Genomic DNA, 20,682 nt, shown 5'->3' with positions numbered 1-20,682 from the left:
TGTTTGTTTTGACCAGCGAGGTTCTGACAGGGGGTTTTAGGATAACAAACTAGATGCATAACGTGATGGGTATGCACGTCTCTTCCGCCATGCTTCCCAAAATGGGCCTCCAAATGTAAGAGTAGCGCGCTCTCCCCACAGTCCCCTCCACACCCACACAGGTGCAAGAGGGGTGCACTTCACGTCTCTTTCTTTGGTTTAGTTTACCAGCTCAGCAGGAGCCCAAGTGATGTGATCAACTGCAAAATCAAATTACAAGGTCTGATTTTATTTCAAAAGGAATAACAGTTCAAGAACTGTGAAGTCGGTTGTAAAAATGAGAGGAAATGTTAAAAATAAAAAAATAAACCCAGTGCCCCATTAATTCCACTGACTTTGACCTCGAGTCTCCAGGTGTTACAATAGAAAGGGACAGGGGCAGAATCGTTGCATCTGTTGACCTTTTTCTGCCAGCCCTTCACATGGATTTAGTGTATTCTTAATAAGCTAAAAGGTCCTGCCAGGGATTTGGCTGGAGAGAACCCTGGTGACAAGGCTTTACCCAGGCCGAGATTCAGAAGCAGGTCGTTCTGTCCTTTAAGGCTTAGCTCAACGCCTCGGCCAATCAGAAGTCAGAGATCCGGCTAATGAGGCATTGCCTTGGAAACGCAGCTCAAAAAGCATGAGAAAGAAATTCTCTCTGTTGAATGGGCACATTCAGGCCAAATCCTCTTTCATTAAGGAGTTTAACTTCTCCCTGTCCGGTCACCTTTTCTTCTATTAATTTGGAATTTTAGAGCTTGTGTAAGGTGCCAGACCTGGGAAGGGAGTTCCCCCCATATACTAGCAGCTCGGGACTAGAACGTAGCTGGCTTATATCCTCCATACTCACCCTTCCTAATAATAATACAAATAATAAACATTAATAATAACATCACTACCAATCAGAACACTACTAACAATAATCTCACGTTTGACATGGCCCGTAATGCTGGATTCCCCCATTTCTAAGTTCTGTTGTAACACCAGTTGCTGTTATTAATCAATTCATGGTACTCGCTTTATAAACCTCAGAAGGGTGAAGGGAATCTGGGCCAGTTAGTGCCATCTCTCTGAAGGGGACAACCTCTGTTTAAGATAGAGGACGTTTTCCTGTATACCAATGTGAGGAATTCGACCACCCGCACATTGGGTGTGTGCTCGCGTGGGCCTTTTTGGAAATTTTAAATGACATTGAATGATGGTATATCAACCTCCGGAAAATGTGTAGGGCTTACCCGCACACATTTTCTTATGCTCACTGCACAACATACACATAGACCTATGTAGTCTGGGTGGACACAGCCTACAGGCAGCGCCACCCCTGTCATATTTAGTTGGAATATAACAGCCAAGAGTACATCAAAGCATTTCAGAAGGGGAAAGGCAAAATCTTCCTCCTGCCATGGCCTGCCTAATTAACTAACAAAAGGCTCCATGGATCTGCCCTTTCCTTTGTTAGCTGCTGGTTCCAGCCTTGCATACTAATCAGAGTTAATTCAAACAGGCCCACTGGAGGCTGGTTACAGGACTGACAAAAAACAGGAAAACCCCAACAACCTTTAATATGCACTATGTCAACCTGAAGCCAGCTCCCGCCTCTCAGTATCAAGGGCAGTGATCTGTCATGTCTGGTACGGATCTACGTTATAAAACTGAATCCCAAAAGCTTGAATTACAAAATTGCAAAGCCCACTTGTTCACATTTTGTAATTTGAGTTTTTTGGATTTTGTTTATTTCTCCCCCGCTGGCCATTTAATTTATGGGGGACACCCCTGCAACACACAGAGCCCATGATTCCGAATGAGGGGAGCGGGTGACACCCCCGCAACTCCCTGCTTCCATTGTTCGGTATTATGGACTTCGATTTTTTATAATAGGCCAAATGCACAGTAAACGTGCATTTCACCTTTTTTCTGTTATTTTGGGGTAAACCTGTCTGGAACTATGTATTTATAGTAGTCATCTGCATATTGGGGCCCAATTCAGAAGGTACGAGTATGTGGTTTGGCGGAGAGCAAACGTCTGGTCCCCCCGCAGTTTCAAGGGAGACCTGATGCTTTAATCGGGAACCACACAGAGCTCAATTAACTAGAGAAACCCTTTGATCCACAACAGACAGGTAGATGCGTGGGACTTAGTATTGCATGTTTTCAGCCCTTTACCTTTTATGTTGCAAAGCACTCTGGTTATGACCTCATGAATGCAAGAGATTGTTGGTGGGTACCCAGGATTGGATCATTAAGGTAGGCTCAGCCTAAACCAATCACTTAGGCCCATTTGGCTTTAAAAGAGTGTTGAGCCCATCTTTTTGAGAGATCATCTGTAGACTTTCCACAGGAGTAAAAAGAAGACATAATTTGAACCCTGGCTGAAGGTACAGTCTGCCTTACAACTTCTGCCACTGAAGGAAGGCCAGGATTTCCAAAGAGAGAAGCAAGATCACTCCCCTAAACATCTCCCACGGAACAGAGAGAGTGAGATACTGAATCCAGAGGACCCTACAACAGCTCCAGAACCGGTACACAGCCAGCACATAATGTGCCCTGCTAGGCTCTGCAAGCAAGCTTCGTAGGTGGGAAGTGCCAGAGAGTCTCTGAACCAAACCAAGGACAAGATAGTTGCCCAGTGAAGAAGATAGGAGGAGTGAATCAACAAGCATCCACCAACGTCTGCCTTAAAGGACATTTTTGAGCCACTCGTGCCCCTCCAGCTGCAACTGACTGCACCGCTGTTACACCGCAGTCACCAAAGTCAACTGTTGTGTCTTGTCTTTTCCTGCACCCTGCCCTGTATTGGTATTTGTATTTTGTATTTTGTTTATTTATATAGCGTGCCGGGCCCAAGGGCATCTGGGCGCATATCTTAGGAAACAAAGTTACTATTACATACATGGAAAAATAGAAGACTCTTTCAGTTTACAGAAAACATGCAAGAAGGACTCCTGTATGACAAAAATATATACAATATAGAATAGAATAAAGCATCTACATGCAGGAGGGATATAAACAGTTCCTCTAACAATTAAAGCATAAGAATCTAGGAGGTTCACACGAAAATATAGTCACAGGAAGATAAGTTATCTACGTACAAGAGATATGTGCGCAGAGGAATACAAACGTTACATACGCATGAACTGTACAGCCGAATGCTAGGAGCAAATATCTCATGTTTTGTGCTGAGAGCCATACTTTGGTTTTGATCTTAAAGGATTGGAAGGAAGGCTCTGCTCTGATAGCATTAGGAAGGGTATTCCAGAGCTTAGAGGACAGGACCGGGAAGCTAGCGCCGCCAGCTTTCTGAAGTTTAAACCTAAGAATGTATAAACTGTGGGCTTGGGCTGCTCTCATGGCATGGAATGCCAGTGACTGACATGGAATGATGTGTACAAAGTGCATTGTGGTTCTGTCCCCCTGGTCCCTCTTGGCCCTTCTCCAAAGGCTCCATGTGACATTTTACGACCCATTGCTCCTTTTGTGCTGAAACCAAGTATACTTGAATTATTGAGATTAATTACTTTACTGACTACTCTCTTGTCAGTATCCAGAGTGCATCCCTTTTCCTGCTTGAAATGGTCTGTTCTTGACATTCCTTTACAGGATAGGTTGTATTTGGAGTCTGCTAAAACTGTCTGTTGTGATCATAATAAAGTAGATATGTTTATACAACCTTGACTGGACAGTCCCTTTTATCAAGGGGTAGTAATTGTATTTTTGCTGTGTTTCAACTAACCAATGATCCACAATCTTTCAGAGATAAGCCTGCCGTTCCGTCCACGTTACCAAAATTGTACAACAAGGTTTATAATTTGCTTACGTTTCCAATCTGTTTGGATCCCTTCTGGTGTACTAGAGGTGTGGGGCTGATTGAAGGTTTAGAAAACAATATTCATCCCTGGACCACGGGTGCCCCGGAAGTTGATTTCATCACAACCCCCACTTACGCTAGATACCGAGGGCCGTGCTCGGAGGTTAATGAGGTTTATGGGCCCATAATTTCAGGGAGGGCCTGAGGGCAGGTTATATAAAGCCAATATAACCTGCGTTGCCCTTGATTCTATATATATGTACACAGAAATCAATCATACAGTAAACCTCATGGGTGATCAACGGGAATTGGCTGCGGGTACACTCCATGATGTGGGTAGGGTCAGAATGTGGCATGCTGAACAGTGTGCAGACTTTACTGGTTGGTATAGCTTGCAGTGTGGCCAACGAGAGCACTGCCTTTACATTCCAAATGTTACATGAATTATGGTTTTCCAGATAGCTGACTGCAGGTTTGATAGAGCATCTACTCTCATTGCATTAGGGCTGTGTGTGATTTTCACCCAGTCTACTTGCTCTAGGAGCTGAAAAACGTAGAAGTCATTTTCATTTCATTTTATTGAATTTATAAAGCACCGAAGGCACTGAACAAAATATATCAAAGCAGTGCAATCATCATGGTAAAATATAAACATAAGTAAAATCAGAATGCGGGAATTCATGGAATTAAGAAACGAGAGAAGGGGGCACTGCTGAGCAGCAAGTAAGATGGCTGCCTGAGTCGGAGCTCCGGTCCCATTGAAATCCTGATTTTACATAAATCCTGTTGCACACCGCAAATCTGATTGCCGCTGACCCGCTGAAAAGGGACACAACATATAACCGGATTTAAAGAGCAGACATGAGGAAATTAACGGTGAATTCCACTGATACATACGAGGCCTTATATACTAATACGGATGAGAGTACTGATGCTGGTTTAGCCCAATTTGTAGATGGTGTCTCTCTTTTGTGTCTCTCCAATAAGGCATAAGCAATACTCAACCACTTACACTAGAAGAAATTATGTGTGCAATTATGGGCCTGTCATTTGGGAAGGCCCCAGATACAGATTGGAAAGGAATAGAGCTGTACAGGGAACTTTGTCAACTGCTGACACCCAAACTGTTAAAAGTCTGGGAAGAATCCCTAAAGGTCGGCCAATTACCACCTATGCTCCCCGAGGCTGTCATTATAGTGCTATTAAAACCAAATAGACCAGCATCTGAAATGGCCTCGTATAGACCATTATCGCTGATTAATACTAACAGCAAAGTCTTCGCAAACATTTACCTACCCGCCTACTGCCTTATATGTCAGCATTTGTTCACCCAGATCAATATGGATTTATCCCGAAGCGATCCACAGGGCTCAATCTACATAGACTCTTCTGTATTATCTCTCAAATAAACCCCAAGGCCAAGATAGTGGCGGCCTCGCTAGATGGAGATAAGGCATTCAATTCGGTATCATGAAAGTTCCTTTTTGCAGTCCTACGTCGAATGCAATTGGGTGATCCCTTTATAGAATGTGTACGGCTGCTGTATTTCAAACCATCTGCTAAAGTCTGCACTAATGGCATGCTGTCATCCAACTTTTATAGGGAGCGTGGCATGAGGCAGGGCTGCCCGGTGTCCCCACTACTCTTTGCATTAACAATAGAGCCTTTTGCACGTAAAATGCGCGATAAACACGGATACAGGGGGATTTGCATAGCAAGGCCACCATATGTCATATCCCTGTATGTTGACGATACACTTTCATATATTCCCAGAACAAAATATAGCTCCAATGATGGAAGAGATCCATACATTTACGCTCTACTCTGGGTGCCGAATCAACGAGGAAAAGTCGGAACTAGTCCTATTGACCGATGTCACATACATGCCGGTGGACTTCTGGAATTTAGATGGCTCCCACATAGATTCAAGTACTTGGGCATATTGATCTCCCGCTCACATTGCTGCTTGTTTACCGACAATCATGACATTTATCTAGGAGCGCTAGCAACTAAGCTGTGACTATGGGCTGAATTTCCAATGTCATTATATGGCAGAATCTCATTGCTTAAAATGGTGGAAGTCCTTAAATTACTATATTACTCTGTAATATCCTAATGTGGCCCGGCCAAGTGTTTTTTGACAGACTTTGCTTGTTGGCAACTGAATATGTATGGGGGATGGGGGTGCCACAATTGAAATGGGAAGCACTGGCCGAGCCATTTGAACAACGAGGCCTGGCAGCGCCCGATTTTGAGCTCTATTATATTGTTTCACAAGCACAGTATGCTGACCATTGGTACTCCATTGATAATAACCCGATACACCAGGCCCTAGAGGCATACGGTGTTGCAGCAACAAACTTGAAGTTTATTATCTTTGCTGACCGACACAAGGATTTGTGTTCGTTCAACCCGGTACGCACGACAGTAAACGCCTGGTCAAGATTGTTTAAGAGGCTAGGTGTGACAGCCCCATACTGTGGATTTTCTCCTCTGTGGAATTTAACAGGGCTTCCTCCAACATACGACAAAGACATTAAGAACATGTGGGATGTGGGGGAAGTGATGCCCTTACATGATTTGTTCCCTGACGGGGTGTTCGTTAAACTTGATTATCCGATTAGGTCACTCCATACTTTAGAATGAAAGCGACGGCTCGTCGTTGCTGGCCTTTGTTTCCCCATGAACCAGATATATGTGAGCCTGTAGAAATGATAGTGTGCAGTGGAGACCCCAGAAGGCTTGTGTCCAGATTGTCTAAAGCATGCCATGCCAATCAGATAAATCAGATATCTGTCAATAGGGCCAAAGGGAAATGGGAGAAAGATTTGCACACTGTCATACATGAAGAACAATGGTTGCACTGGTGTCGCCTGACAAAAGATGTTTCCCTTAATGTAAAGTTCTGTCTAATACAGTTTAAAATACTGAATCAATTGCACTACAACCCTGCATGCAAATTTGCACCGAATGTTAGTGATGAATGTGTGTGGCAGGCCTGCTGCGGACTCCTTCCATATGTATTGGGACTGGCCGATGATTATAAGATTCTGGCGGGAGGTCGCAGACATCTTATATGATATTACCAAAATATCTCCACTACTCTCTCCCCCTAAATACCTGTTGGGAGACATCATGACGGTCACTGTAAAGGTTTGCAGGCTCTTCAATTTGAGATGCATGATAGCTAAAAAAAAATGTATTCTGAAATATTGGAAATCCAGAACTGCCCCTAGTACAATTGAATGGCTCAAGGAACTATCTTACGCTAATGAAAGGGAAGAGGGCTACACTGCAATGCTTGTGCCCAGATGCAGGCCCAAGGACATTTGGGGACCATTCCGAGATTACCTTTTGCGAATAAATGAAGGTGAGGGAACTGCTGGACTGACCTGCTAGTGTTTATAGGTATGAGACAACGTACTGCAAACAATACTATGTCATCTAATACTCTGACAAGCAGTAGTAATTCGATGTTTGTATTTTATTATGCTGCAATCTCTCAGTCCACATGGTTTGTCATTAAAGTCACAGGTCTGCTGTTATGTTAAATATGGGTTTAAAAAAAAGAAACAAGAGAAGTTAAGAGGTGGGTTTTGAGGTTTGATTGAAAGAGGCGAAGAGATGAGGCGGAGCGAAGTGAGAAGGGAAGGGAGTTGCAGTGTTTGGGAGCCAGGAGAGCAAAAGAACGGAAATGAGAAGAAGCACAGGGCGGTTTAGGAAGGGCCTATGCTTACCTGAGAGTCCTCAGATTTCTTGTCCTGTTTGCACTTCTTTAGAAGCCAGGCCGGGTACAGGAAGCTGAGCAGCAGGAAGCAGAGAAGTTGAGGTAGGACAGACAGCAGCGCGTAGTACCTGTGAAACTGGAGGGAACGAGATACGGGAAATTGCAAATTATTTATTATATCAGCTGCCGCTCCCAAGATTGCTGCCCACCTCCTACCTGTGAAGGGCCTAAGGCATTTTTCACCCCTCCAGAAAACGCCAGGACACAGCGGTCAATGAGTTACTTAACCACCGTTGGGGCTTCCCAATGGGAGGCACGGTCTGCGGGTGAGTTGCGCACAAGTGAGTTTCTAAGATAGGGAGGTTCAATCTGTGTCTTGAAATACAACTTCTATGATACCCTACCAATAACTATGCTGGCTAGGAGTGGTGGGAGTTTTTGTCCAAAACTTCTGGAGAACCCCTGTTATTGGAGGGTTGCAAGTGGCCGTTTGGTTCTATATACAGAAATGGGCATCCCTATCAGCTGCACGGTGTGGAGTGTGCGGCTCAGTGTGTCGAATGGTGAGTGAGGGATTCTAAGCAAGTCATCACATTCCATCACGTGGCACCACTAGAACAGTCCATGATGCCTACAAACACAGGTGGAGGGAGGAACTATGGAGTTTGTAAACCAATCCCAAAATGATGGTGCTGCTACTGCCATCTTTCCAAAAGCTTCCCAGTGGGGTTTGCCAGCACCCAGGAACCACCTCCATTTTTGGGAGGTTAAATGCCACACTTCGATTCAGGGAGTCTGCTCCCTTGTAAAGTTGCTATCGGACATCAATGATGATGACATGGCTGCCACCATCTTTCAAGCTCAGATTCTTTTGTGCTGCCATGTCGGTTACCTTGAGTGACTGCGGACACTGGATTTTCTGCCAAATAAGAATGCCGCAATGGAGCCAGGAGAGAATGCCGCCCAGGAAGTAGCCTGCCCCGTGCCGGATGCTCATGCATGCAAGCAAAGGATAGTAGAGAGCAGGGTAATAGAGCAAAGCCAAAATCTTCCAGTACTCTAGAGGAGAAAGAGAGACACATAAAAGGCAGCTGCGTATACAGGACACGCATGGTTTTGCGGAGTGCGCCAGCAGCTGCGCTCTGTATGCCAGGGATCTGCAACCTGTGTCAATTTAGATGTGTTGGACTACGATTCCCATGACTCCTCACCATTGTCTATACTGGCTTTGGCCGATGGAAGTTATAGTCCCAAACATCCGGGGAACCAAAGTTTGCAGACCCATACTCAAGGCCGAGGCTATATGCCCACTTAGGTGCTGGACACCTATACCACCCGTCTGCACCAATACATCAATTTTTATTGTTTTGAGTGGACATCGATACCAATCTTAAGGGTCACAGCCACGCGATGCCGCTCCTCCTACAGTTCACCCACATACTCAACGTTCTACGAGAATGGATATGCCACCTTTCAAGTGCCAACCAACCTTGTAAATGTGCCGCAGTGCAGTGCTTGTTGGTGAAAGGGAATGTCGGCGCTTGTCCAAGGATGCAGCCACATTAATTACCAAAAGTATTCTAATTGTGCCAATTTCTCACTTTTAACAATAGGCTTAGGTACAAGGTTGTTTTCCAAAGAGGGCCAAGAGATACATTGCTGATGTGACATAAAACTCCATGTTTAAGTGATTAAACCTCATGCTTAGTTTCGGACTGTACAGAGCCCCTGCGCACCCCCCATGCGTGCTCAGAGCTTCTTCCCGTTTACCCGTTCTCTAGACAGAACCCATGCTTCTGGCACCTCCCGCTTGCCAACATCTCATGCCCTTCAGGCACTGGACTGTTTGGGCTGGTGCACATAGCCTATGGGCATACAGCGGCATCAGCTGGAGGGCGGGGATAGCCTCCCAAAAAACCCTGTGAGAAAGGATCACCCACATGCTCAGCTTAGGGTGGCGCCCCTCTACTTAAAGGTTGTGTCTCGCGAGCCTTATTGCATTCCCTTAGCCAACCCCCATCTATTTAGTGCAAAAATATCGAAAAATGCGATCAAAACAATTCGGCATTTTTAGCCTCGTTGTTTTGTAATTCTTTTTTTTTAGGCGATACCCTGCAAGTACCCAAGGCTGAGCAAGGCCAGGGGATCATACCAACTCTGAGAGCATTGTTCCCCAAAGAGCCCCAGACAGTGTGTTTTTTTTTTTAAACCATCCCGTTATTTAAGTATTTCAGGAGAATATTAGTTGCAAGCATTAATAGCTTCAAATCTGCTGAAGAGTATGGACATAAATTAAGAAGAGAACCTGTGGTATTGGAGCAAGAGCGAAAAAACCCATAGATGGAAAGAGGGAGGGAGTGAAGAGACCAAGAATGGCAAGAAGAAGGAACCAAGAAGGGGAGGAAGAGAGGGATGAAGGTAAGAGGGAGCACAGGAGAAGGACTCAAGATGGAGCCTGGAAGGAGAGAAATGCTGCCAAGAGAAGGGTTGGTGGGGGGCGGGGGGGCGAGAGAGAGATAGAAAGAGCGCCCAGAGGAACTAGAGGGAGGGAGCTGGAGAAAAAGCTGGAGAGGGATTCTGATGGCAAGTGGGGGATAACTACTTCTTTTGAGCACAGCGCAGACTCAAAATGTGACGCTTGAGGTAGACTGGTGAGAAATTGATGGCAAAAAGCAGGGTAAGGCCTCATCATTTGGTATATAAGAAGAGCCTGGCTGATGTCTGGCGGTATGGGAAAGTCACACAAATGATATGCATGACAAGCACGAGAACGCCACGGATGCCCCTAAGGTGGCAGGAGGGCTGCCAACGCCTAATGAGAGAATCTCTTGTGACTAGAGGACCCTACTCTCTGAAAAGAGCTCCAAAGAATGTTGAGAAAGACCTATTCTTCCGCAGGCTAGGGGCCAGGTTGGTGCGCCTGAGAACGATAGGCAGGTTTGTAAAGCAAAAAAAAATCCACCTTAAGTCCATTTACCCAAATGAGCATGCCAGAGCAGTCCCCCGTGCTTCTGAAATAAGTGTGCAGAGTCCAAGCCACGACTGGACACAGTGCTCCAGAGACACACAAGGCATTGGACTTGGGGATGAATTCCAGTGGATTATCAATTGACGCCTGGCCTGCAGAACCCTAGGAATTGGACAAATAGGCCCAGAACTAGTTTCTTTCGACGGTAAAGATGTGACCGTTCCTTGGGAGCTACTGTGTAAGAAACTAAGGAGCCGCGGACAGTCGCCACCAAACGAAGGAACAAAGGATTTCTGCACCACACTGTGTTCATGTAGATTGTGTGAGTCCAAGGGGAGTCACAGGAAGGATCTCTGGCTGTTGCCGGGACACACACTTTCCCTGGGTCCTTGTTCTTTGTCATGTATTGTCCAGGTTTCAAGGCCAACCCCACCTCTGCAGGAGGGCGACAAACTGTAACCTTGAAATCAAGCAACATAAAAGTGAAATGAATGTACCTCGTGGGACTGGCTTTAGGATAGGGCGATGCTGGTCTTCCTTAGAATCCAATGCCCTGGATCCGAGCTAGGATGTTTCCTCTCACAGGCATTGCTCCTCAAAGTCATTGCATAAAATGTATGGATAACTCAGTCTTTGCCCTACAAGTGCCAGTATCCAACCGGAGAAGGGAGGGCTGCAGGAACCTGACACTGCTATCAAGGAACCAACCCGTGAACTCCCTTGCAGAAGTCCATTAAGCCATTCCACCCTTCCGCTGCCGCCGGTGCGCGTCACTATGACCGCCGCTGGTCCATTCCTGCGTCCTACGCACGCGGCCTACCTTTGGAGAACCCTTGTCCTAACTCGGTGTGCGATGCCCCATTTTTGCCCATCAGGCAAAGTCGTGGTCCAATCTTCAGGAAAAGGTGTGAGCTCAGTCGCTGACATAGCTTGTTGTTTTCCTTTTCTGGAAGAAAGCCCTAAGAACAGGTCGAGACACTACACTGGTGGACGGCGTCCGCCCACTTTTTTGAAAGGGCACACTCCCCCATAACCCATAAGCCCTCTAAGCCCCCCCCCCGCCCTGAACGTTTAATGAATTTTATTTTAAAAAAATAACAATTTGCTGGTCGCCCTTGTGAGTAGAGCAGGGCAAGGCTTGGAGGCGAGGCACTTAGCCATAACACCACACAATAACTGATAATAGAAGAGTCAAATGTCATATTGACATCCTGCTACAAAGGGCATGTTTTGCTAAAGATTCTTAGATTCAAAAATTGCCAGCAAAGTAATGAGAGCATCTCTTCTCTTGGCAAATGCTTATTTGGTCTGTGCACTTTCTTCCATTGTGACAAGTTGGATGAGATTTGCCTATTTAATTTTAGGAACTGGTCACGTCTTGGAACGTCACTTCCCAATGCGTGTCAGAGTCCCTCTGTCCCCCACTTAGTTTTTAAGAGCTCGAGCCCTGGGTTCGCCTGTAATTTGCAGGTCTATTGCCGCACAGCGCATGGATAGCATGGTCAGATAGCATAGTGAAAAGAGCGCTCGCTTTGACATCCGTGCAGAGCCCGCCGACGCAGGTTCAAATCCCAAACTCAGCCTTTCATCCTTCCGAGGTCAATGAATGAGCACCGCACACCGTGGGTAATAATAAGCAGCGCTCAGATGCCTGAGGTTCGTAGCGCTACATAATTGCACATAATTATTATGAATGCAATCACCATAACTTGGTCATTCTAAATAAAAACCTTTTATTCATAGAAAAATACCACACGACTATAGTTTGCCATGACTACAGATAACCACCGGACATCCAAGTAAAACATCTCCGACTGTTCTTGAAAGAATAGCAAAAGGTTTCTAAGGCTATGAAATGCTGGACATCCCACGCTCTTCTTGCTGCGAAGGCCATGTTGGTTGTGAAGTTCTTCTCCACTCTGTTAGGTGCAAGTCTCCAACTAGTCGTCATTATAAACGCCTAGGTGCTTCCAGGGCGCACCAGTTTAGCGTTGCACCAAAGTGGGGGTAATCAGAGTGCAATGTACAAAACATTAACAGTCAAAGGTCTTTCAATCCAAAATCAAAGCGGCACGCGCAACAGGGTCGCCGGTGTGTAAAGGGCTCCTTGGAACATGGCAGTTAGCCTGAATGGGTAGGTAGCTCTGTAATCACAGCTGGGACTGTGATGCATGACCCAGGCTTCTAGGCGTGTTGAAAAAGCAGTAGACAATATGCAGCACACAATCTTCCCCTGTAGGACACCTTGCAAACAGGCTTTTCTTCCTACCACGAGGATAGCGCCCAATGTACCTGGATCCCTCGTGACGACACCGAGCAACAACCAGGTGAGAACAATTCTCATGGTGCTACAAAAAGACACTAAGTCGTAAACAATGTGACAGGCCTGGAGTGTATTCACCAGGCCACTGTACAGACCAGGGGTTTGCACGCTCCACTTTGCCAAAGGATCACAAATTTCAGGGGGCCCATGAGAGAGACTTTGTTTCCAAAGTAGTTCACGGATGATGTCACATGTAGGAAGGATTCTCAAGGCCAGAAAGCGAATGGCAGCAGAAGTAGGACCAATGTTCGGGTCTAAACAGTAGATGTGCACAAGATATGGCCACCGGGGACGTCATCTGGGTGACCCCTGAGGTCTCCCTTGCTGCCCCTAAAAAAAGGGTGTAAGCTCCTGGGCTCCGGTGGCCTGCACTATGTGGCTATTTGTTTGTGGAGTGACTGGCTTTCTTGTTCAGGCCTCTTAAAAAAAAGAAGGGGTTCCACAAGTGACACACTTTGAGCAGTGACCCTAAATAAGAAAGAATAGGAATAACAAATAATTTGTCTTTCTGGAATTCTATGCAATAATTGCTGGACTCATTAAAGGTTTATTTCAGGCACACTTCAGGGGATGAGTCACTGATTTAGTCTGTTCTTTAACGCCTCAACTCAGCCTTTCATCCTCCTGAGGTCGATAAATGAGTACCAACACAGGTTGGGGTGATATTGTATGTATATATTTTTTTATAGATGAAGCGCTTAAGCGTCACTGCTATATAATAACACATAATTATCATTTGGCCTTGGGCGTCTGCTGGCATTCACAGTAATTTGGCAATATGGGCCTATACACACTGATATTAATGATACATATGGTAATCCAGTCTCATATGAAATGTACGTCACATTATAGTGATATCGTAACCATATTTTTCGTTCTTTACTTAGGAACAATGCTATGTGATGCCACTTTCGATTTTGTCAAGGGGTGAAAGGTTGTGTTTCATTGCATCCCATGATGTCACTTTGGGGTGGGGTCAAATGACATCACTTCCTGTGATGTCATCAGAGGTCAAGGGTCGTGTAATGTCCCTTACACTACCCCAAGCATTTTGGTGAAATGACGTCCCTGATGGCTACGAGTAAATGGATATTACTGCCTCTTCATTCTAGATACTGGCAGGAAACAATGGAAACAAACCAATCAAAGTTACTGTGGCCAGACAACAAGCCCATCAGTTAGTGTTCTACACGATGTGTGTCCTATGAATCCGTGGAACAGTGCCACAGAACACCTGCTCATCAACTGTTCTGCAAGGAACGCCTTTCCCTCTGTGACTATTCACATTAGTTCATGTGCCACAAAGATATTGCCTATCAGTTAACGTGGCACAGGACACAAGCCCACGACTGAATGCACCACAGAATGATTGCCCATCCCCGGCACAGAATTCTGTTTGTGGTCTAAATACTGTGGCCCCGGAAGCCAGAGGCACAAAAGGTCGACACAAAATGTTGGCGTGCTGTACGATGGGCTTCCTGGGACGCAGTATCTAGACCGCAGGAAGGAGGCAGTGGGAGGCCGGAGCCCACAGCAGGTAAGTAAGGGGGGGTCAGAATTGGGTGGAGGGTGCCACACAGGGGTGCATGGGTCAATGGGAGGACACTCTGGAAAGGGCCTTGCATAGAGCAGAATGTGGCCTTTTGTTCTGGAATCCACAGGTTCGGCCTTTTGTAACCAGCCTTTAGACGTAGACCCCAACATCAACAGCCCTGCTGAATGGTAGCATGCCATTGGGTGCTTTTCCATATGATCATGGGGTCACCTAATGTAAACCAATCAGATAATGTGCCTCCATTTTTCCACGGTTGTTACCAAGGTGGGATGGTGAAGCAATGTTCTACACACGCGCTCATGCAAACTAAAGATTTGGGCGGAGCTTATCCAAAAGGGGATTGTTTATCAAGATTTTAGATGCATGACCCACCGATCACCTACCCGCTGGGAGACCGACGTATCCTGGCAGAGCACCATTAAAGAGTGATACAAATGGTTGGAGGGTAACAAAGTAAAACACTGGTGGGGTTATTTATTTATTATTTTATGTTGTCTTTTGTATAGCGCGCAAAACCCAGAGGCATCTGGGCCTGAGCAGAAGGGTCAAGCCTGCAATTGCAACCAAGTGATTTCTTCTAATTCATTCTAAGTATGTCCAGCTCTCAGACAGAGCCTGGATACTAAAAGAAGGGGCCCTAAGTGGAGTGAGAATGCCAGGCAGAGGTACTCGTGCCCCCCATTAAATGGTCAACCAATGGTTCGATCCTGAGGAGGGGAAGGCTAAACCGATGCCAACGCATGTCTGTTGGGAGTAAAGAAAGAGGATAAAGTAGCAGAGGAAGTGGCGGATTAAAGAATGAGCGAAATCAGGATAAGGAGCGTAAGGCAGGGAGAGCAAAGAAATGCTAAAGGCCACTGAAGACTTATCAGGTGGCATGGAAAGAAGAAGAAGTGAAAACGAGGTACGGGGCAGAATGTGGGACGGTATATAAAGAAAGCGGGAAGAAGCAAAAGGTCGATGAATAAGAAAGAGTGTTGCAAAAGAAGGAGAGAGAGAAGCAGCAGGGCAGTGCTGAGAGCAGGTGAGCAAAGACAAAGGAGAACATGGAGAAGGAAGGAGCTCTGGAAAAGATATTGGATGGGCATGAGAGAAGGGAAGGAATAAGGGAAATAGGAGCCAGGCTAAGAAAGGAGGCAGAACTCAAGCGAAAGAGTATACAAGGAAGAGAGAAGATAAAGATGAAGAAGGTTCCATCCCCGGGTCTGCGCTTAGAAACCTCTGGGCATTAAGCGCCTTAGAAATAACCTATCATCTCATCAGAATGAGCATACACCTGCCAACATAACCTATCCCATTCGGGAGATGCTAGCCCAGGCGTGGGTTTTCCTTTGCATCCTGGGACTTGTACTAACGGGCTTATAATGGGGAAATTCAGGATTAATGGTTCCAAAATGAAAAGTTAAAACCAGGACTAAACTAATGTCATCCGCATGGGATGGGGCACCTTGGCGTGTATGCGAGAACACATATTAGCACAATGCTGCTCGTTTCCTGGGCCTGGAAGCTTCCTCACGGATTTACAAGGACAGTACGCTCTTGGGACGCACACACAGTCCATGCAGCCAGAGTCAAACACGCAATGTTAGAATAGCAAGTGGCACGTGAAAGAAGTAGGTCATGCCAAGTCACATGGACACCACATGAAGTCAACATGGGGTCAAGCTTACCTCGATTCTGCAGAGACGACCCAGCCAGGAAAGGCAGGGGGTCAGGATCCAAAACCAGCCTGCATAGCGAGCAGAAGAGCACCCCAAAGACGGCTGCAGCCCCGGCCTTCTGTGCATCCGGATGCAGGAAGTTCACAGGACTGGAAGGGAGAGAGAGAGAGAGAGAGAGAGAGAGAGAGAGAGAGAGAGGTGTCAGTGGCAGATGGACGTCTACGTAAAGTGCATGCAGGAGTCCCTCCCCTGAGGCCCCAAATTACACCCACCCAAGAATGACCCTTTGTAAAAATAACAAACAGGCAGCAGAGTAGTTTTGGGCCCACTCTTCTCAAGCACCAGCCCAAAGGGGTTAACAACCCCATAAACTCTCAACCACAACTCCAATGACTCACAAAGGAGCCTTTCAGGGGACTTCCCTTCTCCCACTGCATCATCTTCCTTGCCCCATGGATCCTATTTCAGGGTGATGCGAGAGTGCCCCTTGTGGACGATGGGAGATCTGCAGGACCCTACACTAAGTCAACGGGTGGGAGGCTATTGGATATTTGAGGTATTCAAGTCAGTCTCGGGAGGATAGCTCAGGGGCAACACGCTCGCCTTGGAAGCAAGCCGACACGGAGCAACACGGTTGCACGCTTTGAAACCTCTGGGTATTAAGCACGTTATAAATAACCAATTAACAATTGTTGATTCCAGGGGGCTGCTTAGCTTTCATATTTTTTTTTTTGTGTTTTGACATGACTTGTGTGCAACCTATAACCAATTTGGAAAATGTGATCAAATACAGCAAACAAACAGGAAAAGAAAAATAAGAAATAAAATGACAAAACGCAAAATATGAATACATTATACTGTGATGTCCACATACAATGTAACCTTCTTACATTCTAAGACCCATACATTATATTACCTTACACAACACTCCAATCCCCACCCCACCCCCTAGGTATTTCAAAGCAAAATAAAAGAGATAGGTAAAAAAAAGGAGATAACAAATTACTGCAATGAAAATATGCAGTAAAAAGACTGGGTGCATTGGGGGTAAGGAGTCAGGACACAAAATATAGATCTTGCCTTTAGCTTTTCGAGCCAAACCAGTCCCCCTCTTTCCCTCCCCCGCTTCAACTCTTGCCAGGCTCTACCACTTCTACATGTTTCCTCATCAACCTCGCTCATATATTCCAATACTCACTATTACCGTCATACACTCTTGCACATCTCCATCCTCTTCCCATGCCTCATGAACTGCAATACCACATTAGTGTATTCCCACCCAAGGCTCTCATTTATACCAGATGTCTCTCTTATGTGTTCAGATGATCCTCTTCCCATGTGCTGCATGTGAACCTTTCATATATGCTCCACTCATGGATCTCCACCCTTCACTCTTCAATATTTCCATCCTCCCGTTTTGTGCATTTCCATCCTCCTCCATCCAACCCTCTTGTGCATTTCCATCCTCAGTTCTTGTGCATTTCCATCCTCCTCCATCCTCCTGAGTGCATTTCACCCCCTTTTGCATTTCCATCCCCTGCCATCCTCCCCGCTTGCGCATTTCCATCCTCAGTTCTTGTGAATTTCATCCTTCTCCATCCTCCACTCTTGTGCATTTCCATCCTCAGTTCGTGTGCATTTCCACCCTCCTCCATCCTCCCATGTGCATTTCCAACCCCCCTCTTGTGCATTTCCATCCCCGCTATCCTCCCCGCTTGTGCATTTCCATCCTCAGTTCTTATGCATTTCCATCCTCCTCCATCCTCCCGTCTTGTGCATTTCCATCTCCCGCCATCCTCCCCTATTGTGCATTTCCATCCGCCTCCACCCCCCTCTTGTGCATTTCCACCCTCAGTTCTTGTGCATTTCCATCCTCCCGAGTGGATTTCCACGACCCTTGTGCATTTCCAACCCCTGCCATCCTTCCCGGTTGTGCATTTCCATCCTCAGTTCTTGTGAGTTTCCATCCTTCTCCATCCTCCACTCTTGTGCATTTCTATCCTCAGTTTGTGTGCATTTCCATCCTCCTTCATCATCCCGTGTGCATTTCCATACTCCCCTCTTGTGCATTTCCATCCCCGCTCTAATCCCTGCTTGTGCATTTCCATCCTCAGTTCTTGTGAATTTCCATCCTCCCCTCTTGTGCATTTCCATCCTCAGTTAGTGTGCATTTCCATCCTCCTCCATCCTCCTGTGTGCATTTCCATCCTCCCCTTTTGTGCATTTCCATCCCTGCTATCCTCCCCTCTTTTGCATTTCCATCCTCAGTTGCTGTGCATTTCAATCCTCAGTTCCTGTGCATTTCCATCCTCCTCCATCCTCCTTTCTTGTGCATTTCCATCCCCCGCCATCCTCCCCTCTTGTGCATTTCCATCCTCCCCTCTTGTGCATTTCCATCCTCAGTTCTTTTGCATATCCATCCTCCTCCATCCGCCCTCTTGTGCATTTACATCCTCAGTTCTTGGAATTTCCATCCTCCTCCATCCTCCCCTCTTGTGCATTTACATCCTCCTCCACATGCTTTGCTGTCCTGCTCTTTTGTTAATTCATACATTTCTCGTTTATTAAACTCCTTCCCATTCCTCTTTTTCCAACCTCCCCATTTACATTTGTTTCACCACTGTGTTCCTATTCTCTTCTCTTGTCCAACCCTCTAGTCTCATTTATTCCAGCTCCCGTGCTTCTTCATTCCAATCCCTCACAGGTGTACTCACATAGATGTTGTGTGTATTCCTAGCTTTCTCTGCTGCTTTTCAGTTCTCCTTTGCGCTTGTTTTTCAGTTATCCCCACTTTCCTTTAACGTCTCCTTTTCTCATGTGTTTTTATCCTGCTCGCTTACAGGTCATCAGTTCCATGCTCTTCAGTGCCACTTTCTTCCCTTATCCTGATCCCTTGTTTGCTTCCAACCTCCTCCCTCTTATTTTCATCTCCAAAGTACTCCCTAGTTTCTAATAATTCCTCCAATGCCGTCCTTGCTGCCTTTTTGACGAATTTTCATAATTGAAAGGAGCCGGGCACTGGTAGTCTACTAGCTCACGCTTTCCTTTTGCTCCACGTGGCGCTGTTCTTGACGACTTTTCATAATTGAAAGGAGCCGGGCACCGGCAGTCTACTAGCTCACGCTTTCCTTTTGCTCCACGTGGCGCTGTTCTTGACGACTTTTCATAATTGAAAGGAGAAGGGCACTGGCAGTCTACTAGCTCACGCTTTCCTTTTGCTCCACGTGGCGCTGTTCTTGATGACTTTTCATAATTGAAAGGAGAAGGGCACTGGCAGTCTACTAGCTCACGCTTTCCTTTTGCTCCAGGTGGCGCTGTTCTTGACGACTTTTCATAATTGAAAGGAGAAGGGCACTGGCAGTCTACTAGCTCACGCTTCCTTTTTGCTCCACGTGGCGCTGTTCTTGACAGCTTTTCTTATTTCAGAGCAACAGGGCACTGGCAGTCCACTTGCTCACGCTTTTCTTTTGCTCCACGTGGCGCTGTTCTTGACGGCCTTTCATAAATGGAAGGAGAATGGCACTGGCAGTCTACTAGCTCACGCTTCCCTTTTGCTTCACGTGGCGCTGTTCTTGACAGCTTTTCTTATTTGAGAGCAACAGGGCACTGGCAGTCTACTAGCTCACGCTTTTCTTTTGCTCCACCTACAGCTTTCCTGGCTGATCATCCAGATGTCAATGTCACATCCAGGGTCCCAGGCAGTGACAACCTGGGAGTGTTTCCCTTTGCTGCTGCCCTCAATATTTCCTGCACAATCTCTGGTAATCTTCGTACTTGGCCACGCTGCAAGGAAGCAATAGAGAGCTTTGCTTTGGAAGTATGGCTTATTTATCTATTTAAACAGCGTTTATAGCACCCTCCACAAACGTAATTGTTGCTAGGCATTGCGGAAACTAGGAGCTGTTTAAAGTAGACACAACCTGAAGCGAATCAGGAAGTCCCTCGAGAAGGTCATACTTGGATGAATAACCAAGTCTTTAGGGGTTTTCGGGACTGAAAAACAGGCGAGGCCTTGCGGATGGAGAGAGGAAACCCGTTCAAAGGGGAGAGGCAGCCACAGAACAAATGCTGGTCACCATTGCTGGTGTTCTAGGCGTATGGACTTTCAGAAGCACTTGGTGGACTGAATGCTTTGTGGTGGGATACAGATGGATCTTCCAGGTCAAATAGGCGGGAGCCATGTCAAGGAGACCCTTTATAGATAATGCGCAGTAGTTTGAAGGACATTCAGGTTTGTTTGTAAGCAGCCAATGGAGTTCTTTTAGAAAAGGGGATAGATGGAGCGGTTTACGGCTATCTGTAACATTGGAAATGACAGTGGAATCCTAACCTGTTGGGAGCTTGGATAGATTTGGCCTCCAGTTAATTCTCCTCCTTATGCTGGACAAGTGAATGCCTAACACCCATCTTCCTCTAGTTAATACCCCCATCTTCCCCTTTTGAGAAAGACCACCCCTCACTCATATGGCTTCCCCACTTCCCCAGTCCATCTACATCATTTTCTGTACTTGCATCCCACCATTCTCACCCATAGCTGCTCACTTGTTCCCCTAAAGCATGGGCCTCCAACCTGCGGGTCTCAAGAGGTTTTCAATTACGACTCCCATGATACCTCACCTTTG

General features: G+C 46.2%; 1 protein-coding gene across 2 annotated transcripts in view; it reads right to left on the bottom strand.

Annotated features, from left to right (window-relative positions):
• The window catches only part of STRA6 (signaling receptor and transporter of retinol STRA6), a 336,152-nt gene that overhangs the window by 148,358 nt on the left and 167,112 nt on the right, over positions 1 to 20,682 (bottom strand). For both annotated transcript variants that reach the window (XM_069624589.1, XM_069624590.1), the window contains exons 5-7: positions 16,070 to 16,209; positions 8,446 to 8,612; positions 7,564 to 7,689 (exon numbers count right to left, since the gene is read on the bottom strand). In XM_069624589.1, the coding sequence (XP_069480690.1) occupies positions 7,564 to 7,689; positions 8,446 to 8,612; positions 16,070 to 16,209 (433 nt within the window). The remainder of the gene's footprint in view (positions 1 to 7,563; positions 7,690 to 8,445; positions 8,613 to 16,069; positions 16,210 to 20,682) is intronic.

This window comes from Ambystoma mexicanum, chromosome 11, assembly GCF_040938575.1.
Source record: "Ambystoma mexicanum isolate Mex_15411 chromosome 11, UKY_AmexF1_1, whole genome shotgun sequence".
Lineage (NCBI taxonomy): Eukaryota > Metazoa > Chordata > Amphibia > Caudata > Ambystomatidae > Ambystoma > Ambystoma mexicanum.
The sequence above is the reverse complement of the archived record's forward strand: the minus strand, read 5'-3'. Positions and strand labels throughout refer to the sequence as shown.